The sequence below is a fragment of the Carettochelys insculpta genome, chromosome 16 (genome assembly GCF_033958435.1).
Source record: "Carettochelys insculpta isolate YL-2023 chromosome 16, ASM3395843v1, whole genome shotgun sequence".
Classification (NCBI taxonomy): Eukaryota; Metazoa; Chordata; order Testudines; family Carettochelyidae; genus Carettochelys; species Carettochelys insculpta.
The window spans coordinates 22,763,369-22,782,522 of record NC_134152.1 but is presented as its reverse complement, the minus strand read 5'-3'; the positions used below and the strand labels follow the sequence as shown (position 1 = coordinate 22,782,522).

At 43.0% G+C, this 19,154-nt stretch overlaps 1 protein-coding gene across 3 annotated transcripts in view; it reads right to left on the bottom strand.

The window, feature by feature from the left end:
• MOSMO (modulator of smoothened) overlaps positions 1–15,524 on the bottom strand; it is a 51,604-nt gene extending 36,080 nt beyond the window's left edge. For all 3 annotated transcript variants that reach the window (XM_075010531.1, XM_075010532.1, XM_075010534.1), the window contains exon 1: positions 15,276–15,524. In XM_075010531.1, the coding sequence (XP_074866632.1) occupies positions 15,276–15,381 (106 nt within the window). In that variant the 5' untranslated portion in view covers positions 15,382–15,524. The remainder of the gene's footprint in view (positions 1–15,275) is intronic.
• Positions 15,525–19,154: the final 3,630 nt, after the last annotated feature.

The window sequence follows — 19,154 nt, the reverse complement described above, 5'->3', positions numbered from 1 at the left end:
TACAGACATTTAAATCCATGGTCCCCATGTAAAATACTTATAATTGAACTCAACTTAAAAATAAGACCATTTGATCCAGTTAAGACTAGTTTATCTTCTGATTCTAACATTCTGGAGTTCCAGGGCCACACAGGTACTGGCATGTATTTAATTTACCTATTTTTGGACTAGACAGACCACCATGAGTTAAGAAAGTTATCCTCAGACACATCAAAGAAATACAACTTCCAAGAACAAAACAAAGACTCTTTTGTTCTCTGACACACCAGAGCCAAGAAATCTGCTCATGCTAGTGGTGATCCTTCCTAATTTATACTATGTCATTAAAGTGCGCGTAATCAGGATCTCTAAAAAGCTGCATCCTTCTGGTGGTTTATTTTGACTTTATAAACATTGCCACCATAAGAGGATACTGTCAATTAGAACTGGAATCTTTAAAAACTACGACGTGTGAATGAGCTGAAAGGACAAGAACTTTCTTCTTGCATTTTAATACTGTAAAAACAGCTGTACCCACATACCCTAAAAACTGGCAGTTTAACTGCAAAGTGCCAAAATGTAACTTCACTGATATTTTTGCTACACCATTGTCCAATATTTAGAGTGATCTTGCTTGTCAACTGCTGCAGTTTTGTTCCTAACGTTTGGAAGTGAAGCCAGAAGCCATGATACTTACAGCTGTTCTGCCATTTAACTTCTGATGAGCTAGTATACTCTAACAAAAGTTATATTTGGCTTTAGACAAGAACGTAAAATGATACTTCTCAAAATAAAGCACCACCCCGGGCTTCTCAGAAAGAATGATCAGGCAGTCCTGTTAATTATTTCACTCCCTCTGCCACTAAGCTAAGGCTCAAGTCTAGACAATTTTAAACTAGACAAAGACATGGCCTGTTCAACCTAGTAGTCAAGTCACAGGGGAGCATAACACTCCAACACATAACATGAATAGAGTTCAGTTTAACCCAAAGAGGCAGACAACTGAGGGCATAGAGACTGAAGATGAGATGACCTCACACATGAGGAACACGGTCGTGCTCTGACCAACTCACGTGTTGAGGACTAGGTTTCAGAGGCTGTGTCTATACTTGCCTCCAACTTCAAAGAGGCCATGATAATCAGGGCCATGGGAGATTACTAACAAAGTGCTGCAGTGAATACGCAGCACTTCATTAGGCTAATTTTCCCCCATGGCAACTTCAAAGCTTCAAACTTCGAAGTGCCGCCATGCGTGTAACCGTTGGCACTCCAAAATTTTGAGGAGTAAAGGGACTTTGAAGTCATGTGGGCTAAAGACAGTCTGTCATTCTGAAGTCTGAAAATGTTGGGACAGCATAAAATAAAGTAGATTTAACATAAAAATAAATATACAAATTGCTCCTGTTCTGATCACATTACTTATTTTCATATTTCAAAATCACTTTTCATAATATAACTGGAGCTGCCACCAAATTTCTTTCAATTTGTTGTACAGTCTAAGGAGCCCTCCCCATTGCATGGTACAGTGAACCATGGTTACAAGTAAAACTATTTTGACTTAAACCCTCGTACTCCACATGTTCCAGGTCATCCCCTCCCAGTGTGATGGTGGTGCTGTTTGACTGGTTTATCCTCATTATTTTGGTCTTCCCCTTGTAAATGCTCAAGTCCAGTCACTGAGGAAGTTTTGTCTAGTGTTACAAACCTTTTCTTCTATGCATTCATGTCAGTGTGAAAGAAGGGCAACATCTTCAGCAAAATCAATGTCCTCTACCTTTTGAGAAGCATCCACTGAATCCCTGTTGATGGCCATCTGTTGTCCTGCTCATAATCCAATCCATTGTGATCAAGAACAGGAAAGGTGACAACAGGCACCTTTGTTGCACTTCCGACAGTATGCTGAAGGATTCTCTCAAGACACCATTGTGAACAAATTGGCATGTTGAGGGTTTGTACATTGAACGGATCGTGTTAATTTTTGAAGAGATACCATGGTGTTGCAGGAGTCTCTATCAATGCTGTCAAAGGCTTTTTCAAAGTCTATGAAGGTTATGTACAGAGAGAAGTTCCACTCAAGCGACTTTTCTATGATCACGCTGAGCATTGCTATTTGCTTAGTACAAGTTCTGTCACTTTGGAAGCCAGCCTGTTCTTCCCTGAGCTACCAGGGAAGATATTCTGTCTTTATTCTCTCCAAGAGAATCCTATGTAACACTTTTCCTGGAATAGGCAGTAATGTGATGCCCATCCAGTTCTTGCATTCCTTCAGGCTGCCTCTCTTTGGAAGCTTTATAAGGTAGCCATTCTTCCAGCCTTGTGGGATTTTCTCAGTTTCCTAAATTTCCCAAATGGATTACACATCATGATGACTGATGTCTCACTGCCTGCCTTGATTTCTTCTGCAGGGATGTTGTCCAGACCAGGTGCTTTTCAGATGGGAAATGGCTTTTCTGATTTCTTCTTCTGTAGGTCTGTTGCTGTATATTTGCAAGTGGTAACTTCAGAAGTTCCATGTGGACAGAGCAGTTCAGTAGCTCTTTGAAGTGTTCCTTCCATCTGCTGAGCTGCTCACTTGGTTTGTTAACACACACCCCTTCTTATCCTGTACTGGGTGATCCACTGTATGTTGTGACACAGCTAGCTTCTGTGTGATGTCATACGGCCCTTTCAAGTGTCCCCGTCCTGCAGCTTGTTCCGCTTGCTGCGCAAAGTTTTCCACAAAGTTCTTCTTGTCCTGTTTTACAGCCTTTTGAACTTCTCTGTTGGCTTCTGAATACAGTCTCTGAGCTTCTGTCTTGGCTGCTCCAGTTTTGCTATTGCTGACTGCTGCTTTGCTGTCCTTTTGTTCCTTCACTTTTCTCAGAGTTTCTGCTATGATCCATTCTTTGTGATGCCTTGTCCTCTTTCCTAATGTTTGATTGCAGGTTTCTTTGCAAGCTGTTTTGGTGTGTTCCCAAATTTGTTACACAGTAGTATCTTTCACGATGAGGTTTGCCAGAAGCGCTTATCTGTTGGACAGCTCCATTTGAAAACCAGCTCCTCTCTATATCCTTCAGCTGATCCATGTGGAATCTTAATCCTGGCATGGTCACTTTTGTGGTGTACCTCTTGAGCTTGAGTTTTATCATGACCAAATGATGCTTGGAACCTACATCTGCTCCTCCTCTAGCGCAGACATCCTGCATCGATCTTGTGAAAGAACCGCTGATACAGATGTGATCAATCTGGTTTTCTGACTGGTGGTCCGGTGAAACCCAAGTGCTCTTATGGCTTCTTTTATGTGGAAAACCAATACCACCTATAATCAATCCATTGAAGGAACAAAAGTCACTGAAGTGCCCTCCATTTCCATTTATGTGGCCTTTGCCTCCTTTTCCCGTGGTCTGTTCTCTGCTTGTATTTATGCTTCCACTTTTCGCACTGAAGTCACCCATCCAAATCAAGATATACTTCTTTGCTTTCTGGTTCACAATACTTGTAGTTTCTCATAGAAGTCTGTTTTACATTCCTCGGCTGCTTCGGTGGTTAGTGCTTAACATTGTACAATCAGTACCTTCTGCACTTTGATGTAGAATTTGGCTGTGATGATATTGCCATTCACTCCATTAAAACACCAGATGCGTCTCTTGATAACATAAAGCCCATGCCTTCTGTGTGTGGTGTGCCCTCTTCTCCATATCCTGAGTAAATGAGGGTTTCACCTGTTGCCAGGTATAGCTGGCCAGGTTGTGTCCATCTTGTCTCTCTCAAGCCGAAAACTGCAAGCTTATTCTGTTTCATCTCCACTGCAATCTGTGCTGTCTTCCCTGCTTGATACGTTGTCCAAAAGTTCCATATACCAAACTGGGTGGTTGACCCTGGGTGAGAGAAGGGTTGTTTGCGGGGCAGCTTCCTTTCAGCTTTCCCTACAACACTTCCTACTTAATCTGTGAGAATTGCCAACTCCTCCCAAGACTTGTGTAGTTAAGCACCCCACAGTCCATTCCTTGTTGTGGTGAGATGGCTTGTGTGTCTCAATGACCCTTAGACCTATGCCAAAAGGAGCTACAGATCCTGGAAGGGTACCCAAACTGGACAGGTGAAAGGGTAGAGAGCAGACAAATTTGGATAAAAGGGGTTGGTTTAGGATTAACAATCCTATCTGTAAAAAACCCCAGAAGTTACAGAAGCATCAAGTAAATACTACACAATGTTCAAAAAAGAGAATGGGTACATCAGATGACATTCAGTAGGAAAACATTTTTGATCCTTTAAGGCAGGGATTGTCAAACTTCATTGCACTGCAGCACCCTTCTGACAACAAAATTTACTAAATAACCCCAAGATGGGGAACCATAGCCTGACCATTCCCGAACCCCTTCACCTCAGACTTGGGGCCAAAGCCCAAGGGCTTCAGACCTGGACATCAGCAAGTCAAAGACAGCCCTGGCAACTCTATTAAAACAGGTTTGTGATATACTTTGGGATCCCGACTCACAGTTGGAGAACCAATGCTTTAAGGTATCAAGCCTCTTCCAATTAAACTAAGTGTCTCAGGTCATACAGCTTCCCCTATTTCAGAACAATTAAGGTTAGAGTTCAAACTGGATACAGCCAACAGCAATAAAAAACAAGAATGAACATCTTCCAAGACTGCATACAACCTGTTTATAGCAATTAATAATACATGTTGAAATAGTTCAACGCTGGCTGTCAGTCTCTTTTACAAAATGTAAAATAATAGTACCAGAGAGGAATATTCTTTCTTGGACATATATCAAATTCCCATTAATACTGTCTGTATCTCACCCTAAGACAGACAGTATATAAATATAACTACCCTACTTGATTAATACACTACAGCCAGCTTCCTTTAAAAAAAAAATTGTTCAAAGTTTCCCAAGCAAGTTTAAAGTGACAGATGTTTGGCAACCAGTTCACTGTACTGCAGCAGTAATCACCACGTCTAGGCATTTAATCACTGCTCCTCAACCGACAAAAGTGAGCCTTAAGGACAAAGAAGGGAAGCAAGCAAGGGAGCAAATTTAAGGGTGGTCTCAGGGAATATTTTGTTACCCTTTTTTCCAGCATAAGTCCTTGTTTTCAGAAGTCTGCCAACAGATGTTGTCTCCAAGGGAAACTCCCTCTCCTCCTTCCCCCTCCCAAAACTGACACATGCAAAAGGAAATGGCAGCAAGAATCTGGAGGCTTTTTATAAAAGCCTTATGCACATTCTGAAACTGACCTCCCAAGCACTGCTAAGCATTGACTTTACCAAGTTTAAAGTATGTTTTCAATTTGGCTGTAACAGAGTTTGTCTTATCTGCAAGGAGAAGACCATGCTTAAAAGCTGTTGATTTTATAGTGTAGCATATCCAAAGAACATACCTATTAACCCAGCATTTCCCAATTGTATTTGGCCAAAGAACACTTTAAACTTCAAAGAATTTTGCGGAACCCCATTCCCAGGCTCTACCCGCCCTCAGCCCCCAATCCAGGCTTTTCCCACCTCAGCCCCCAGATCTGCCCCCCATCCACAAGCTTTACCCCCCCATCCCACAGACTCACTTCCCCACCCCCAGGCTTAACCCCTCTCAGCCCCAAACCTGCTCCCCATCCACAGGCTTCACCCATCTCAGCTTCAAACACCGCCCCCGCCAACCCCAGGCTTAACCCACCTCTGCCCCAAACTGGCCCCAGGGACTAACCCATCTGTGGTGTTGGCTGGGGAGCCTACAGTGGGAGGCCACATGTGTCCAGTGGAAGGAAGGCTGGAGGGGAGGGGGAGCCAGGCCAGTGAGAAGGGTGTGGCCCCTCAGGTAGCAGGGCAAGTGATCAGCCCTTTGCAGCTCCCTGCCCTGCTGCTGCTGAAATAATGGCACTAAATTCAGTTGGTTTAACGTCCAGATCCCTCCCGCTGCCCTACTGGCCGTTAAACTAATTAAATTTAGTTCTATTGTTTCAGTGGCAGCAGGGCAAGTGACTGCAGAGGAGTCAGATATTGCAATGGAATTTTCTTGCAGAACCCTTATTTTCACTTCATAGAACCCCGGGACTCCGCAGAACATAATTTGGGAAACACTATTAACCCATCTCAGAAACTCAAGTCTATTTCAGAGTGAAAATGGGGCCCTTTTGAGTGAAGAGAGCACTTTTATAATCAAAACTGAATATGAAGAGGGGTAAAAAAACCTGCAAAAACGTGGGAATTTCACACAGTGATATTTCAAATGAAGGCAGCTAGTGCAACTCAATGGATTTAGAAATGCTGTTCTTTAAAAAACAGAATCAATTCCTTTTTCAGCCTTTTTTTTTATTTAATCAAAAAAAAAGACTTTCGTAACACTATGAAGACACATGGTATTAATATTTTTGAACCTGCATGTTCCTTGGTTCTGCCTGCACTATACCTTTCAATTAGTTTAATTACTGCATAAGCCAGTGTCATGGGAAGCCATTATGGTTCATTTGAACAGCAGTTAGTTACAGGTACCTCCCTAGCAAGGGAATGTTATTTCCAGGAGGAAAAGAATCAAAGCTCCCCTCTGAAAGTCAATTGAATTTGTACTTCTCAATCCCTTAGCGTTTTTGAAAGTCTCTTATGTGTTGCAAGTTTGCATATGGAAGTCCTGGGTTTACCATGAGAATATTAACAGTACAGGTAACTGCTTTTATAGTTGCATCATGATCTGCCCTTGAATCTCACCATGGCCTGAGAAGACATGCTCAAGTTATACTCTCTAGATACTACTGACAAGTGACAATTAGAAGAAGGTTCACAAACAACAACCAGTCCTGTGGCAACTCAGAGACTCACCAATTTATGAGGTCATGAGCTTTTGTGAGAAAAACCTACCTAATAAATTGGTTAGTCTCTAAGATGCTTGTTGTTTTGTGAAGCTAGAGGAATGTTGTTTATAATGTGGACATTTTTTGCACTAAGAATGAATTGGTGGCATCTGTCCCATTTCACAGATCTCACTACGCAGGTATCAGATGGTAATCCACTGATACTTGGTATCGATAGTTCACCAGTTTGCACTCACTCCATTACTGACATTCAATATCCAGGATTTCAAGCCTCCTGGCACTGGACCACTTGGGAACAAGGATGTCTGCCTCCTTCTCTGTATCAGAGTTGCAGGATCAGTGCTGGATACTTGATGGCTTTCCTTTTTCTCTGCATTTCCTCCTCCTCTACCCCCACTGAACTACACAACATCTACATCTACAGTCACAGCATCTACAAGATGGGGCAGGAATTGTTTAGCAACAACAGATGGAGCAACACTGTACGGAGGTTAAGCTTGGGCAGAAAAGCTTGGGGAAGGTAAACAGTGTGATTGAGAAGAAAGAAGAAACAGTGAAAAGAGAGAACTATGAAACAAAACAGGAAGTGAAGTGGGGAGTCACCTCAGATTGTGTCTATACTAGACATAGCAGTTGAACGCTGACATGCAATTTTAGCTACGCTATTTGTGTAGCTAAAAAACGACTTAGTGGTCGAAGTCTAAGGCTGTCTGCGCAGGAGAAGGTCAATGGGAGCATTCCTCCCACTGACCTTCCTTAATCCTCACCACTTGCAAGGAGTTCTGGGGTTGACTTTGAATGTGGAAAGTGCCGTTTAATGCATGCGTGAAACAAAACCACAGAAAATAGACCCTGACTGGGTTGATCTTCTGTGGCAGTGTGGCTGTTGGCTTAATCATGTGCATCAAAAAGCTAGACAGCTTGCATTTACTGTCTATGAACATGACCAGCTATAACTTTGGCTGTCAGTGACTAATGTTACTATTATTAACTAAAAACTACAAGATATTTGAAATACCAAGCACAAGGACAGCCCACCCTTGCTAATGCAGCATTAACATGTCTGGAGGAAAAGAGGTTGGCGCTGAGGTTCAACCCTAAATTGAGCACTATTCACTGAACTAATATTTAAAAATGTAAATGATTGTAAATCATTATATATTATGAGGCTGTCATCAAATAAAGATTCAGTTTGAAGAGAAGCCAGGTAGTTTATCTTGACCTCTTTTCTTTCACACAGAAATTGTACACTACTTTAATTTTTCTTCAATTCTTGCCTAACTCCTTAGTATAAATCAAGGAAATCTTTGCCTACCCAACCTGTGTGTTCACATTCCTTCTTCCAGAAGCAGTGTAACTCTTCTACTGGATCATTTTACTGATCTCACACTTGAGAAGGGAATGAACAGAAGTTTCATTATCCTTTTGTTCTCTCTGTACAGTACCATGCATGACAGGGTCCTGGTGCATAACTAGGGCACCTCAACACGACAGAAATGCAATACTGATGTCCTATGTAAGTTATCCCACAGAGCCTATTTCTTCTTATTAAGAAAATACAGAAATAGTTTCAGCATTATGTTTGATCTCTAGCACCTCAAAGTCCATTTCTTTCTGACACTAATTCAGACAGAAGAATCTAACCTTTAATCCACTTAGCATTTTGTATTCCACAAGTCATCTAGGTCACCCTTTCTGAAGTATCAAGAGATCAGCTGAGTATCAAAGATACCAGGACTCAATTGATGAGTGGTCCAACATATGTCACATCCTACATTTGACATCAGAAAAGATAAAGCTGGATCCCATCACTGTGCTCCAAGATCAGAAAAGAGACAGTTGTAGAGAAAACTAGAACTGTTCTCTTGTATTTTATGAAAAGTAGGTCAGGATTAAAAGTTTGACCTACTGTTTTTTTTCCACTTTGGCAAAAATACAAATGGAATTTACGTAATAATGTTCCTATCTCAGCACTGAGTGGATATGAACAGCACAAGTGTTTTTAATAAACTATCAAAGTAATTAACAGTATTCTATTTTCTATATTACTGACAGTGGGACATTCCAGCTGTAGGATTATATTAGGCAAAAGCTTTACTTTTAATAATTATATATTGTGGTAAGGCTAACCTTGTTCCTGGGATCTGGGCCTCTATTCAGTCCACTGGCCCCATGGCCAGAACGCCGTTGCCCTTCTTGGGATGGGCAGGGTGGCCTGGGGTGAATTCAGGGCCTGCCCACTCATTCCAGATTCCGGCCCAGGGACCCTGTGTGGCTCTTACTAGTGGGGAAGGGCTCCCTTTGCCCTGGACAACGCAGCTCTTCTCCCCGGGCTATTTCCCCAGACAGTTCCCGACCCCATAGCTCCTCCAGGTAGTAGAAGCAACAGCACATTCCCCGCTCCTGGATTGGCTTCCCCCGTGCAATCAGTTCTTTCTGGTCTCACGTTGAATTTCAGGGCCACCTGGGCAGGGGCCCTAGCCCCTTGCTGCTGAGAACTCCTCCCCCACCTCTGCTGTGCCTAGAAAAACTCCTCTTGCTTCTCTCCACTCGCCTCCTTTGCACACAATTATTTGTAATGTGATGCACATGTACTGCAGTATGTTTGCAAACTGTTTATACATATTCTCTTGGGGTTGCATTTTTTTTTGTGTGTGGGGGCAGGGAGCGAATTTCGCATTGCCAGTGAGACATAAAGGAAGCCCAGACAAACTCAATATAAATGCAAAGGATTGGGCCCAGTTTGAAATTCTGTTTTCATCTTCGATTTTTCTTTTTTTTGAAGCCATGCCAACTCCACTTTAATTATGCCAATTTTATTTCACATTTAATTTTATTCTTCTTTCTTCAAATGTATGATGCCCTTCACAGCAGGAATACTGCAAGTTTCCTTTTCCCTTTCGAAAATCAACACTTTATGAGCAACATGATCAAAACACAGATATGTATAATATCTCACGATGAACTGCACATATTAATGGAGGATTTATACAATGTTTTGAGATCACATAGGCTGTGTCTACACTTACGAAAAACTTCAAAATGGCCATGCTGATGGCCATATCAAAGAATGCTAATGAGGTGCTGAATATTCATTTCAGCACCTCATTAGTATTCTTTGATTTGGCTATTAGCATGACCATTTCAAAGTTTTTTGTAAGTGTAGATGTAGCCATATTGTTTGCTACTTAGATATGAGTTGTTCATTTTTGGGCTTTTAGATGTTCACCATTTATCGAAAACAACTACAAGTTTAAAAACAAACAAAAAACACTGTGCAACTCTAGTGCTGGGAACCACAAAGAAATCCTTAAAAAGCCAGATGTGGCTATGGAGCCTCAGGTTGCAGACCCCTGATCTGAGGGAATCTCTACATGTGCCATTAAGGAATTTGTTTGATATTACGAACTCTGTATAGTTAATATAAGAGGGGTAGCCATGCTAGTCTGTGTCCCAGAGAGAATAAGATGGCTAAAGTTTAGGGCTATGTCTACAAAACTCTCTAGTATAGATGAAACTGGGGTTTTGCAAACAAAACTCACAGTGCGTCTGCACACAAAATGCATTTTGTTGACAGAAACTGTCAACAAAAAAGCCGCGTAGATGGTCCAGAAGGCCCTTTTGTCGACACAGCAGATCAATCTGCTTTTATGTGTAGATGTGATCTGTTGACAGAAGTTTTGTCAGAACCTCGTTTCTGACAGTAATATCTGTAGACAGATGCTTCTAGTGTACATGTAGCCTAGAGGAATACAGTTTTCTCCAACTTTCCTGAAGCAGGCTGGGGTTTGTACCTGTGAAATTTCTCCAGCAGCAAAACAAGGAAAATTAGATTTTGTAGAGGAACTAAATGTTCACTTATATGGCAAACTACTCCAAAAGCCAAGGTTGCCACACAGTAATTTGTCAGCCAGTATGACTTAGCATACTACATTCTGAAGTAGTAATATATTAAATCATACTCCGGGACTTTCACTGCACCATAGTCATGTCTATACAGTGAGTTATTCCACAGCAATTTGGTGGGCTATAACATCACACTCAGACTTGCTGCACAGCAACTCCCAGTGCAGACAAATCTTAACACAACAAGAAATTCACCAGCAAGGCAAAAGAAGCAGGAGAGAGAGGCCAGCTTTCGTAGCAGGGATTCCTGTTAAGCTGTGAAAGCAGCAGCAGAAGTAGGAAGCTGGGTGAGTCGGAGGAGAAGCCATGTGTCAGAGGAGGCTGTTCCTAGACTCCCGAAAGCCGTGATTCTCAAATTTTCCAGACTTCTGTACCACTTTCAGGAGGCTGATTGGTCTTGTGTACCCTCCCCGCAACAAGGTTCATCTCACTTAAGAACTACTTGCTTACAAAAATCAGACATAAAAATACAAGTGTCACAATACACTATTACTAAAAAAGTGCTTACTTTGTCATTTTTACCATATAACTATAAATCAACTGAACTATAAATATTTCAGTGTGTAGTACACAAAGCAGTATAAATGTGTCGTTCATTGTAAGACATTTTAGTTTGTAACGGTGGCACCATGGGCAAGGAGGCTCCACGTGGACTCAGTGAAGTTCTGAAGGAAATCTAATATGAATTGCACAACTACTAAGTGTTGTATGTAATCTATCACTTAAAATCAGTCTCTGCACCAGATGACTGGTAGATAACTAACATGCCACTGATCTTTTAAAAAAGCTGCAGAAGTGATCCTAGCAATTACAGGACAGTGAGCCCAATTTCAGTACCAGGCAAACTGGTTGAAACTGTAGATAAACATGTTACTTTGGGAAGAGTCAACACAGCTTTTGTAAAGGGAAACAATGCCTCACCAATATATCAGACAATACGAAAGTATTGAGGATATTTAAGTCCAAAGCAGACCGCAAAGAAGTACAAAAGGATATCACAAAAAACAACGTGATTGATCATGAAAATGGCAGATGAAATTCATCACTGATAAATGGAAAGTAATGCTTGTTGGAAAACATAATCCCAATTATACATATAAAATGATCGGTGGTAACAACTAATGTAGAATCAAAGGAAGAGATCTTGGAATCACCATGGATAGTTCTCTGAAAACATCTGGTAACCACCAGAATCTAAAAAAAACTAGCAGAATGTCAGGTCATTAGGAAAAGGATAGCTAAGAAGACAAAGAATATCTTAAAGCCTATGATTCACCTATAATTTGATTACTGTATGTAGATCTGGCTGCACAATTTCAAAGATACAGTAGAATTACAGAAAGCACAGAGAAGAGCAAGAAAGATTACTAGGGGAAAGGAAATACTTCCCTGTAAGAGATATTAAAAAGACTGGAACTTATTTTACTTGGAAAAGAGACGAAGGAGGGGGGAATATGACAGAGGTACTTAAAAACATCAATTATGTGGAGAAAGTCAGTAAGTCTTATTTACCCCTTCACATAACACATGAACCAAGAGGTCACCCAATGAAACAGGCAGCATAATTAAACCAAACATAAAGAAGCACTTCTCTACACATTGCATAGACAACCTTGGAACTTGCTGCCAGGAGATCTTATGAAGGTCATATGCACAACCGGGTTCAAAGTGAATTAAATAAGTTCACAGAGGACAGGTCCATCAAAACCTATGCTCTCAGTGCCCCTAAATTTGTGACTACTGAAAGCTGATGTTGGAGGACATTCCCTCTGAAGTGTCTGGCACTCGCCACTGACAGAAGACAGACTACTGGCCTTAATGGACCACTGGTCAGACCCTGTATGGCTATTCTTATTATCTTAATCTATATCTCTTCTATGTGGACAGCCACAAGATCTGAATGTCAGTGAGAGCTCAATTTAGATTGCTTTGCCCATTGTCAGGTGTTGGGGTCTAGAAAGTATAGCAGCACTATTCTAGTCTTACTTCCCATTTCTTCAGGGCAAGACCCGCCCCACCAACAGATATGGGCTGTGTCTACACTAGCCAAAAGCTTCAAAATGGCCATGCAAATGGCCATTTCGAAGTTTACCAATGAAGTGCTGAAATACATATTTAGTGCCTCATTAGCAGGTGGGTGGCCGCGGCACTTGGAAATTGACGTGTCTTGCCACCGCGCGGCTCGTCCAGATGGAGCTCCTTTTCGAAAGGACCCTGGCTACTTCGAAGTCCCCTTATTCCTCTGAGCAGATAGGAATAAGGGGACTTCCAAGTAGCCAGGGTCCTTTCGAAAAGGAGCCCCGTCTTGATGAGCCATGCGGCGGCGAGCTGCGTCAATTTCCAAGTGCCGCGGCCGCCCGCATGCTAATGAGGCGCTCAATATGTATTTCAGAGCTTCACTGGTAAACTTCGAAATGGCCATTTGCATCGCAATTTCAAAGTTTTTGGCTAGTGTAGACATAGCCAAGATGAATTATAAATAAAACTATGTATTTACTTATAGAAAAAAAACAATTGGAGTATTAGCAAAGAGACTTGAGCCCTTCTTTAAAAGGAACAACGTCAAATATCACATTACAAAACATATAGGTTTAAGCCTGAGAGTAGATTTGAAAACATCATATGAAAAAAAAATTTTGAAAGAGGGAGGAGGGAAAATGAGATCTAAAGCTTATTTCCAACATTAAAAATGCTAACACAACAGCAGAGACCCAAAAAGTGAAATCAGTTATAAACCAATTACAAATTGCAGAGGAAGTATAGGAGGAAGAAGGAAGGCAGTACAGTCACTATCCTGGAAACCAAAGACAGGGATGGGAACTTCTGCAACTATATATGGATAAACTGTTCTAAATTTACTGTCCACGGTGACTAAAAGCTAGTGAAGAAAGTGTAGTGGTCTTATCTGTCCCTTTAGCTTCCAAAAATTTCAATTTAGTTTATTTTGCTTTTGATGTATAGGTAATATTGGGGTTTTCAAAGAGTTTCTACACCAATGCACAGCTACATAGGAGAAGAGAAATGCCCAAAATATTCCACAAGATGCAATCAGACTGGGCTGATAGATGAAGCTCCATCTTGCCCCTTATCCCAAGGTTTTCCTCAATGTGAACTTACTGTTATTATTCCAGTCCAATTCAGATAGGCCACTCTTCTCCGTGACTTCACAATCTGGTGTTGGCCCATTCTGGGATGGTAAGGCTGAACCACATGCACTCTCTTATCAATTATGGAGTACCCATGATTGGTATTCCAGCACTGATCCAAACCAAACTAGTTTCTTGTCCACATCACTCACCATTTTTAATCCATCCAAGATTTTTAATGCTGTTTTGTTTAATTTTTAATCCAGTATGACTACATGCAGAGATTTCACCTAGTACTGATCCAGTTCAAACTGGCCATGCAGTGCTCCAAAAATCCCTCACCTGCAGATTCTCCTCTCACAGAATCTCTCACTCAAACCACAGACTGCTCCCACTAATACAGACCAGTTCTACTGGGGAACTGAGAAGTGGGCAGGCGCAAGCTTGCCCTATATAGCTGTAAGGTCCCCCCTCCAGGGGGATCCACTAGTCTTGGGAATCCAAATAATTACAGGAAACAATTAAAAAGAAAAATAGGGATGGGGTGGAGGTCATAGGGCCAAAATAAGGGAGACAGAAGAGGACACCAAGCAGAGAGCCCCAGACAGTGCCCACTGGCCTCCAAAAGCATCAAGAAAGCCAGTGGACACCACCCAGGGGAACTCTGCCCAGATGCACGAATGGAACAAGGAAGGAAAGTACACACCACAGTCACAGTCCCGTCCCCCACCGTCCCCCTCTGCCAGCCTCCTCTCCTTGGTCTTATAAATGGCCATCATACCCAAAACCAGGCTGACAAGGAGCTCCCACAACTTTGATGAGCCATGAAAGGGGTATGCAAAGATCAGTAAGCATGGGGAGAAGTGCAGCCAGAAGAGGGACTGTAACCTGCCCCACTCAAGACAGATGCGCACCAGGGCCTCTCTCCCACTACTGGTCAGACTCAAATACTCTATGTCCCTCGTGCCTTTCTCCAACAGATTTTCACCAGAATATATCCTGTTCTGACCAACTACAGTATCACTTTCTCCCTGACTCTGCATCCCTGCAGGACCCTCCTATGCTCAAGACTCCCCCAAAGCTGATCTAGTCCAGGGTTTGCTAGTACTCAGAACTACCAGCCTCCTTCACCTGGGAACCATCCACACAAGTTCATTTAGGAAGGGTCCCCCCATTCTACCTGAACTGTTCCAGTGACCAAGTCCGGACCACTGGCTTCTTTATCGAAACGCTCGTCCTCTCGACTAAGTCTGGGCCCGCCGCTTCCCAGCCCCTCAGCCATAGGTTCCGTGATGCTGACCCACCCTCAGTGGCCCTGCGCCACTTCCCGCGCGTGTTCCCAGCTCCAGCCCCAGCAAGGAGCGATTCAGTTGCCCCTGCCTCCTTCACCTGCTGCGTCCCGCGTCCGGCCCCCTCATCACCCCCGGGGGCTCTAGTTTTAACCCACGCTGCCACCCCGGCGGCTGGCCCTGACGCCTCGCTGCTGATCCGCTCCAGGCCCGCTCAGTCCCTCACCCGCGGACTCCCCGGTGTTGATCCAGTCCGGGTTCGCCAGGCTCGCGATGGCGAAGATGTCGGCGGCCAAAAAGAGGCATCCTGAGATGATGGTCAGTTTGTCCATCTCCTCCGGCTCCGGCGGCTCCCGGCTCCGGCCTCCGCCCGGCTCCCACACCGGGCCCGGGCCGGAGGCTCCTCACAGCCGCGGCTCCATGAGCCCTCGACTCCCACCCTCCCTCCAGCAGCGGCACCAAGAATGGGGACCCCCCCGAGTCTCCAGCAACACCGGAAGTGAACAGGGGCGCATCAAGGTGCTCCGGAAATGAAACCCCTTCTTCTTCACATTTTCCCCAGACAGAGGCAGGGCTTCCGTGAGGGGGCGGGGCCTCTACGGAGATGGGCGGGGATCCCCTGAGACTAGACTAGACCAGCCTTTTCCAGGGCGGAGGGGCGGGGCTTCAGGGACTAGTGGGCGTGGCTTTTGAAAATGGGCGTGGCGGATAGCAAGCGAGGGACAGGGCTTCTCCAAGGGGTGGGCAGACACGGGAGCGGGGGCGATGCGGCGAGGACGAGGCATTTTTAGTGGGTATTGAGGCAGGTGGGTGGGGCCTATGTAGGAAGTGCTGCGCGCCCCTAGAGGAGCCTTGGCGGGCCCCCATCACTGGTTTGGCACAGGAGGGGAAGGGCTGTGGGTGCGGAGCACGGCGGAGTTTGGGTGTGCGGCAGGGCTCTGGTGTGGGAGGAGGCTTTCTTTAAGTGGGTTTGGGGGAGGGGACAACTCCCTTCTCCTTAGAGGAGAGAGTCCCTCTTATTTTGAGGGAAGGTCTTGTGCTTTTGGGGACAAGTTCATCCTTTTGTGGCAGGGCATTTGTTGCACAAATGCGGACAGACCACCATAATCCTTTTAGCTTGGCTGTGGAGATTGGTACCCAACATGTCAAAGGATACCATGGCACTGTTGCCTGGTTTGTGCCACTTTGCAGTACGGTCTTGACAGTGTTAAGTTCTGCTTAACTGAAGGCAGTGGGGTCTGGGGGTGATTGAGCTCTCCTTTACCACAGGCTGACTCATAGGAGATAGGCAATCTGCAAGGCGGTATACCTATATGACCTCCATTACTGTAGTATGTAAGCACTTCACAATGTTAATAGACTTATCTTCACAATGCCTTTATGCGGTAAGAAAAATATTTTCCTATTTTATAGATGAGGAATCAAAAGTGCAGAGAGACTAGAGTGACTTGCTCGAGTCCTATACAAAGCGTATAATAGAGTTGGAAATCAAATTCTGATCTGCTAAAACACAGACCAGAGTCTTAATCACACCATCACCCTTTCTCCTGCATTCTAGTTCAAGTTTCCACCACTATCTCACTTTGTGACCTTGGGCAATTTGCTGAATTTCAAAGCATTACAGTTTCAACAAGTGGAAAATAGGGATAAAAACTGGGGCATTGTCAGGATTAATTCATGTCTCTACAGGACTTTGAAAATATAATGCACTATCAAAATGCTAATTATCTGTACTATTAGGTGTCTGAAAGCAAATCTAATTAACCTTATCTGGAAAATTGATCCAAATACAGTGACTATTGATTACTTGCTTTTTCCAGTCAGTAACTCTGTCTAAAAAGGAATGGTTAGAGGATCTGAACATTAAACTTGCCATTGATCACATTGCTCTCCTATTGGTTACTGAAATTATAATGCTATGTGTTAGTGTTGCTCCCAGTGATGTGACAATGTTGTGCAATTATTGCTATTGTATATTCTAACTTCTAACAGCCCCAAAATCCACAGTAGTTTCAAAAATGCTGAATATAATAGCAGTACGTGCTGATGCCTATTTTAAAACATTCACCCCATTTTACAGACAAGCATAATCCTGGCTTCTACAAAGTATAGATGGCATATGAACTCCAAGCAGGTGATTAGCTAATTGCCTGTTATGTGAATCTCCTATGTAACTAAAAAATTATAGCAAGCAATTGTGGTCAGGTCATTTGCCAGATGGGGGATACCAAGCAATAACAAAGAAGATACTAGTAACAAACATTTAAACTGTGTTCAGAAGTAATAAAATTGGGGGGAGAGGATTGTTTTGTTTTCTGTTTTTGTTTGTTTGTTTTTCCAGACCAAAGTAGGTAGGTAGGACTATTGTCAACATCTATTGAAACATCCTGCTCTGGATAGATATTTTAGAGGGACTGAAAATAGTAATATTTTTGTTGAAAAAAACCTGCAGTGGTTCCCACTCAGTAAGGTGGGTTGGTATGTAGCAGAGATGGGAGAGCTAGGGATTTAAAATGATGCATTGACAATGTGATTCTGTAATCTCTAAAATAAATTGTTTTCCAGTATTGTCTTAAGTCACAAATTGTCATTATAGGCAATTGTTTTTGAACTGAGGACTGTTGAAAGAAGAATACATACCTAAGCATATGTGAGGATCTAACAGTGTAGTACAGACGTGACACTCCATGCGGCCCAGATGTGCTTAAGAGTTTAGGCAGTATTGGAGCTTTAGAAAGATGATCTGAACTGCTGCCATTGGCAAAGCTGCTGTGCTAGACTGAAACAATCCAGCCAATACAGCGATCAGCAAGTGATATTTAGCCAAACCTAAAACTTTCCATGCATCTGCCACTAAGATAGGGAATATTAAAAGCTTGAATCCTGGCCAGCATGTATGTGCATGTCTACTGCACTGTCAAGCTTTTATGTTCTCCCAGAGCTGAGGACTGGGGGAGACTCAGAACTCAGCTGCCTTAGGATTCTAAACAGTTACTGGGTGTTTGAAAGTTCCTCCTTGTATGCTAATCTGTTCTTCCTGCAGGGCCATGATGGAGAGACAGCTGTTTTCAAAGAGACACATCTGAGACATTTGTCCATTTGTTTTTTGGGTTTTTTTTTCCCCTCATACTGTGTGATCCATGGATGGTACAGAAGCTTCTGATACATCGGCTGGTGAGAATGAAACCAGAATGAACTTTAATTCCCTCCCAAAGCGTTGTCCCATTTCCTATTCTCCCATCTTCCCAAAAAGCCCAAACTACACATTTGAAGGGGCTCCAAGCTTTGGGCTTCCTCGTTTTACCACTGTGCCTGTGCCAGATTTCTTGCTGCTTCATAAACCTTTGTTACCTTATTCCTCCTCCTCCTCATCCAAAGACTTTTTTTTTTGAGGGGTGGAGGTTGAGTAGTTCAGTATATATTGAATTCTCATGAGATCTGGAGTAGGATGCAGGGCAGATGTCCAGAGGCGAGAATGTCACTTGGTAGGAATTGAGCTGGAAATTATTTCTTTCAAAAGTTCTGCAGAATTTAGTGTTGACTTGGCAGGGTTTATGAGAAATGTAATGGTACTGCGTGGTAAGGTTTGTAAAATTTCCAATTCTCTTTTCCTACAGAACAAAAAAAAAATCCAGACAATCTCAGATGAGGATAGCATCATGAGCCTTATCTAAAGCCTACTGAAGTCAATCAGGAGGTCTTTCCATTTAATTTAATGGGCTTTGACTCACGCCTTCTCTTACTTCATGTTTTTATTCTTCCTGTCATGTGCTGCAGGGTGATCTAGTGCAGCAAATAGAGGGCCATAAATCAGAAAACTTGGATTCTAATCCTCATTATAGTACAGACATTCTACGTCACTTGGGGCAAATCACTTAGGCTATGTTTGCACTGTGCCTAGTGTGAGTAGACAAACATAAGCTAGTTCTGCTTGACATAGCACACTTAGGCTATGTCCACACAGCCAAGTTAGTTCGAGATAACAGCTGTTATTTCGAAATTACTTTGCTGTTGTCTACACTGCACACACACTATTTTGAAATAAATTCAAAATAGCGGGTGTGTTATTTTGAAATCAGTAAACCTCAATGCAGAAAGAATAGCG